The sequence below is a fragment of the Macrobrachium nipponense genome, chromosome 18 (genome assembly GCF_015104395.2).
Source record: "Macrobrachium nipponense isolate FS-2020 chromosome 18, ASM1510439v2, whole genome shotgun sequence".
Taxonomy (NCBI): Eukaryota; Metazoa; Arthropoda; class Malacostraca; order Decapoda; family Palaemonidae; genus Macrobrachium; species Macrobrachium nipponense.
In genome coordinates, this window is record NC_087211.1 from 65535254 (window position 1) to 65542753 (window position 7500).

Sequence of the window (7500 nt, forward strand, 5' to 3'; positions counted from 1 at the left end):
AAATCCAAGTGAATGAAGGTCATTCATTGACAGCTCTTGTTGTGACGTCGACTGATACAAGCCCCCTTCCTCTTATCCCTTTCCCCCTCCCCATCCCTTCATCACTCCTCCTCCTCCCTCTCTCGTCCACCTCCTGCTCCCCCTTCTCCTCCTTCTCCGAAACAGGTTGTGGTGTTGTCGGAGAACCGTCTACAGGAATTTCCTCCTTGCTTGTTGAGTCTGCCGGCCCTGTTGAGGTTAGACCTCTCCCGAAACCAGCTGCGCTGCCTCCCGGATTCCTTCGGCGCCCTGGGCAGGTAATTTCGGAGCCCTCGCCTCCCTCGGGATCGGCTTTGTTATTTTAATCTCCTGACGCTCCTTCTTCAGGAAGCTTCTTCACTTTCCACCTCTTTTTAGTTATTCCTTCCATTTTGGGTTTGGTTAATGATGGTTCTTCCATTTTGTCGTCCTTCGCAAGCCTGTCCTTTTATTCCTGTTTAGCTTCTCTCTCTCTCTCTCTCTCTCTCTCTCTCTCTCTCTCTCTCTCTCTCGTAGAAGCAGTCTGCAGCTGAATAGTCAGACTAGTGTCGCAATTTAACCTCTGAATGTCCTTTTGGAAATTCTCTCTCTCTCTCTCTCTCTCTCTCTCTCTCTCTCTCTCTCTCTCTCTCTCTCTCTCTCTCTTTTATTGCAACCTATCTATCTATCCGTATTTATATGGATAGATATTTTTTCATTTGGTATCCCCATCTGTTATTTATATGAGTTTTTTTTTGTAAACTTATTTTTATATTTCTTCAGTCTGCTAAGTTAAGGACAAGAGGTCGAAAGGCCATCGTTTCTCTTATCATTTGTTGTATATGATAATTTTGTTGTTTATTAAAGTTTTCAATTTCGAGTACTGCATGGCAGTTTTGGTTAATACTAATTCTTACCGGAATCTGTATAGTTGAAAAGGTAAATTAAATTATTTTAATGGGATTAACGTCTACACCAGTAATAATATTAATTGAAAATATGATGATACGTCTCTACTTCGAATCATGAGTCATGATCCGTCAATGCTTAATGTTTTGAAGAAATTAAAGACTATTTTATAATGATTGTTATAATCATTGTTATTATTTTTATTTTTCTCATCATAACTTTTTCTGTTATTTTTCTTGTATTTTTAACAGCAACATAATTACGACGATTATTAGATAACCAGTTCAGCATTCACTCCTTTATGATAATTCACCGTGAATAATTTGATAATCGCGCGGGAGTGAATGAAAATAGTTATTAGATAATCGAAGCAAAAAAGGAAAAAAATATAATAAATGAGGTTATTTGCCTTCCCGGAACGAAAATGCGGGCACGCCTACCCAGGTCCAGTATTCGAAATTTGACCTTTGAATACCCCGCTGCAAATTCTCTCTCTCTCTCTCTCTCTCTCTCTCTCCCTCATCCTCTCTTTATTCTCTTCTCTCTCTCTCGTCTCTCTCTACTCAATAGACTAATAAGTTTTGAGACATTCTTAATCCTTGTAATTTTCTCTCTCTCTTCTCTCTCAATCCTTCCTCTCTCTCCTCCTCCCGGATAGACCGATAATCCTTTGGAGACATTCTAATCCTTGTAACTCTCTCTCTCTCTCTCTCTCTCTCTCTCTCTCTCTCTCCTCGAATAGACTAATAAGTCTTTGAGATATTTTAATCCTTCTCTCTCTCTCTCTCTCTCTCTCTCTCTCTCTCTCTCCGATACGCAGTCTGAAGCGAAGCAGGAAAATTTTAAGTAAATCTGTGAAATAAATATTCACAAGTTTTTATTTCTTATGAATTGCATCGACATGCAACTTGCAATATACTCTTTTATTTCTCGGTTTCTTAATATTTTGGAATTTGAGTTTCGATGAAATCATTTGAAAATTCATATGACTAAAATTCAATATACATTTTTCGTGTTTCCATACACCCGATTTTCGTAATAGCAAAAAATATATTTAAATTAAGTGAAAAATTTGGGAAAAAAACCTCAAAAAAGGTTAACGTATTACAAAACTTCAGTTCATTTAGAATAAGTGATATATAAATACAGTAAAATTCTCATCATACAGATCAACGATTGTCTATCGATAACTTTTCTTGCAACATTCAATATTGTCTCTCCTTCATCAGATTTTTTCCATCGTTAATATTATTCTCCTGCTTGTTACTCTTCGTAATTTGTAATATTTTTGTCATATTTTCACACTTTCTTAATTTTCTTTAGGTTAGAGGAGCTGGAAGTCAGTTACAACAGGCTGGTGGGCGTGGGTGCGGGCGTGGCTAGCCTGCCTGCGCTCACCCGACTGGGCGCTGCTTATAATCGCATAGCCACAACGCAGCACGTGAGCACCATGGAACGCTTGCGTCACTTGGTAAGTCGAACTAAACTCCTGTGTTTCCTAATTATGTGTGTGAGTGCGTTCATTTGTCCATAATCTATTCATTCAGGTAAGTATCCGGTTAATATATGGTATTATTTTCCGCAGGTTAATCTTATATATAATAACCGCTGTACCTCTAATGACTTAAGTATGAATAGTGTACCTGATTGATAGTTGATTGGGATAGGTCACAGCTGGGGGGAGAATGGAATCTGTAGTCATATATTATATATATATATATATATATATATATATATATATATATATATAATATATACATATTATATATATATTATTATATATATATATATATATATATACATACATACATACATACATACATACATACATACATACATACATATATATATATGAACTTACCCATGCCAAGAATATTCGTGTGTATGATTACGAGAGAGAGAGAGAGAGAGAGAGAGAGAGAGAGAGACAGAGAGAGAATTGAGACATGGCAATACCGAATCACAATGCCACGTAAAAGACATACTGAGGCGATCGCCTATTCCCCCTTTCATCAAATACGGTAAACAATGACGAAGAGAGAAAGCTGCAAAGTTCCTGTCATCAAAAGCGAGAGAGAGAGAGAGAGAGAGAGAGAGAGAGAGAGAGAGAGAGAGAGAGAGATGTAATGGTGTAATATGGAATGATAACATCATAGCTGGTGATGGCGAGAGAAAGGCGCCTCTGGTTTAACAATGGCCAAAAGACAATGACATTTGACGCCGTATTGTTATGGATAAGAGAAAGGATGTTTTGTGTCGTGAAGATTAGAGGGGAGATACTCGTTCATTCGTCTGATTGTACGCACAGATACAATCAAATATCTACGTTCGTGCTTGCGTAGGTTTAAGTTTGTTAAGTCGTTGTCGATTGAAATGCAATCGTTTTGAAGGGTTAAATTATGATTTTTATTGATTATGCTTGACGGAATGGGAGATTCTCACTGGAAAGGCTTTTTTTTGTTGTTGATTATCTTACACTCTCAAGATGTATACTCGACCTCCTAATCCCTCATCCTGTTAACCCCGTAAGGGGGTAACGCCGTCAGTGCACCTCGTGCGGTGCACCGTAGGCATTACTGAAGGTTCTTAGTAGCATGCCTTCGGCCCCTGGCTGCAATCCCTTTCATTCATTTGACTATACCTCCTTATTCTCTTTCATCCCCCTTACTTGTCACCTTCTAACAATTGAATCATACTGCAACTGCGAGGTTTTTCCTCCTGTTACACCTTTCAAACCTTTCACTGTCAATTTCCGTTTCAGCGCTGAATAACCTCATCGGTCCCAGTGCTTGGCCTTTGGCCTAAATTTTATATTCCTCGTAACTCTCAAACTCTTTGGACGGGTGCTCGACTTTCCCTTCTGTTTCATCTATGTATAACTTTTGAACTTAGTTTACGAACGTCAAATTCGTCTCGTTCCAGAACCTCACGGGAAACCACCTGAAGGAGGTGCCCTTCAGCGCCCCCATGCCCGACGTGGTGAGGAGAGACGGCGACGTTGACGGCGGCGTCCTCCCGCGCGAGTGCCTACACTACCAACCCGACGGAGGAGGAGGAGGAGGAGGAGGAGGCGTCGACGAAGTTTACGAAGGGCGCAGGGCGGACAGCGAACCCCTGAGTCTCAACCTCAGACTCAATAACCTCACGGGGCCCGTCACCCTGGCGAGTATTCAGGTAAGTGGTTGATTGGGGTTGGTTCGCTTGGGGTTGGGGGGTTATGGGGGGGGGGCTGAGGAAAGAGGAGATAAATGGGAAGAGAAAAGGGTGGTGGTGGGAGGGGAAGGCATGAGAGAGAGGAAGAGATAGAGGCTAAGGAAAGGAAGGAAGAGATGACATAGACCAAGAAAGAGAATCGGATGAAGGGGAAGATGGAAAGGGTATAGATGAAGAGAGGGTAACAAAAGCCAAAGAAGAAAACGGTGAGAAGAAAAGGGAGAGAAAAAGGAAAAAAGGAACGGTGAACAAGAGGAGAGAAAAGGGAGATGGAGGAGGAGAGGAAGAAGTGAAGAAACGGGAAAGATAAGACGGAGGGTAGAAAGGAAAAGCAAAAGAGAGGAAACTTGCTAATAAACAATAAGAGAAAACACACACACACACACACACTCATATATATATATATATATATATATATATATATATATATATATATAAATAAATATAATATTTTATTTTATATCATTAATAATAATAATTTTCACAATAATAATAATAATATGACTGATAACAATTTATAATTTTTTGATAACTCCATATTCATGGAGTTATATATATATATATATATATATATATATATATATATATATATATATATATATATATAAAGTCAATGGGTACAAGATGAAAGACTGGAGACTTTCACTTTATAACCTTGTCAACTTTAAATAGTACCCTCGGGCAGGAAGCTGCGTCATCAACTGTCATTTAGAAGAGGGACAACCCCTTTATCATAGTCAGCATTATCATCATCATCATCTTTTGAGGAGGCCGTCTTTCGGGCCATCAAAAGGACCACTTCAAAGACCACTGTTCGAGAATATAATGATCTCTGATAACTAGTTCTTTTATGTAGTTGGTGTTTATGAAAGTGTATTTTATTATTATTATTATTACTATTATTATTTTTTTTTTTTTTTTTTTTTTTTCCCTCTATCACAGTCCTCCAATTCGACTGGGTGGTATTTATAGTGTGGGGTTCCGGGTTGCATCCTGCCTCCTTAGGAGTCCATCACTCTTCTTACTATGTGTGCCGTTTCTAGGATCACACTCTTCTGCATGAGGCCCGGAGCTACTTCAGCCTCTAGTTTTTCTAGATTCCTTTTCAGGGATCTTGGGATCGTGCCTAGTGCTCCTATGATTATGGGTACGGATTTCCATTGGCATTATATCCCATATCCTTCTTATTTCTATTTTCAGATCTTGATACTTATCCAATTTTTCCCTCTCTTTCTCTTTCAACTCTGGTGTCCCATGGTATTGCGACATCAATGAGTGATACTTTCTTCTTGACCTTGTCAATCAACGTCATGATCATACTACATAGGATCAATTCTATAGTGTGATTGACGAGTTTAAGTCCAAAACTCGGAATGAATTACTATTATTATTATTATTATCATTATTATTAATATTATTATTATTATTATTATTATTATTATTATTATTATTATTATTATTATTATTATTAGAATAATAGTTCTTATATTTCCTTGATGTTTATAATGTGTTTTATTATTATTATTATTATTATTATTATTATTATTATTATTATATTATTATTATTATTATTATTATTATTATTATTTAGAATAACTGTTCTTATATTTCCTTGATTGTTATATTAATTTTTTTTATTATTATTATTTATTAATTTTATTATTATTAATTTTATTTTATTTTATTATTATTATTATTTTAGTAAAACTAAGTTCTTATATTTCCTTGATGTTTATTAATGTGTTTTATTATTATTATTATTTTATTATTATTATTATTATTATTATTATTATTATTATTATTATTATTATTATTGGTGAAAATTTACTATTATCATTACTGCTGAAAAATTATTAATATGATTATTATTACTATATAATTGGTGACAAATTATTATTATTTTTATTATTATTTTATCATATATATTATTATTACTGGTGAAATATAATTTTCTTAAAATAATGATATTAAAATATTAAAATTATTATTATTATTATTATTATTATTATTATTATTATTATTATTATTATTATTATTATTATTATTATGTTGTAAGGTCCGTCCTCTGTATGTGCATTACGCTTCTTGGATCTTCAAATGAAGTTTGTCTGTTTCCTTCAAGTTCTCTAATTTTCCTGCAGTCATTGACGTCTTTCATAAAGGGAGCTGGAACCTGAAGAGAGAGAGAGAGAGAGAGAGAGAGAGATGGAATAGTACCGGTAAATAACGGGAGACTTTGGGCGAAGAAGACTCAGAAATCACGGGAAACACGGAGGTTGGGTGGCAGCATCTTCGGCCTAAAATGGGAGACGCCCTTCCGGACTTTTATTCCCCCGTCATAAGTCACTATTTTCCTCTCTCTCTCCTCTCTCTCTCTCTCTCTCTCTCTCTCTCTCTCTCTCTCTCTCTCTCTCGCTCGTTTACAGCTTCCGTAAGTGTTGTTATTACTCTCAGGCTCTGTCAGTGCTTACATTCTCTCTCTCTCTCTCTCTCTCTCTCTCTCTCTCTCTCTCTCTCTCTCTCTATCTATCTATCTAGCTAGCTATCTGTCTATCTATCTCTCGTCTCTAGCTTCCGTAAGTGTTGTGTTGTTGTTATTCCTGTCAGGCGTACTCTCTCTCTCTCTCTCTCTCCTCCAGATTTCTTAAGCTATATATATATTGTTTTCATCATTCTTTTTATGGCTATCAGTCTCTTGTTTAAATTCCTCTTCTTTTTATTTTTATTGCTTTGATCTGTTTATTAACCGTTTGCTTACCCCCATGCATTTTTTATGGTTCCCATTTTCCCATTTCATTTTCGTATCATTCTTTTTTTTTTTTACATCATCTTCTTTTTCTCCACATCTCTCTCTTTTATTCACTCTTATTTTTCTCTACGTTACGATATGCCCCATTTTTATATGGTATTAATTCCATTTGATCTTGCCGTATAAAAATACCTTCTTTCTAATTATTATTTTTTCATTCGTTGCTTATTAAATCATTGTTCTCTTTCGGTACCTCCATTTAGCTCTCTCTCTCTCTCTCTCTCTCTCTCTCTCTCTCTCTCTCTCTCTCTCTCTCTCTCTCTCTCTCACATACAAACGCACGCACACACACTCTCAACTACTCAGACGCTCTCGAGATGTAAGCTTCCAAATTTCTATTCGAACTCCACCCACTTCCAACAGTAACACGAGCCATCCATCACTTACTTTATTCATCGTCATTTTTCAAAGAGCCAAGCCGAGACCTAACGAAAACATGAGGAAATAAGAGGCAAGACATAAGAAACCTGCTTCCTAAAGGAAAATATTTTTTAGCCTGGAAAAAATTGAGGTGAAAGAGAATTCCGAAGCTTTGTTGTGGAACCGATTTCTGAGTCTGTATTAAAGAGGAA

General features: G+C 36.4%; 1 protein-coding gene across 1 annotated transcript in view; it reads left to right on the forward strand.

Annotated features, from left to right (window-relative positions):
* LOC135196625 (uncharacterized) overlaps positions 1-7500 on the forward strand; it is an 80725-nt gene that overhangs the window by 32373 nt on the left and 40852 nt on the right. Inside the window, 3 exon segments of the mRNA XM_064223466.1 lie at positions 166-296; positions 2230-2377; positions 3829-4080. Coding sequence (XP_064079536.1) covers positions 166-296; positions 2230-2377; positions 3829-4080 — 531 coding nt within the window.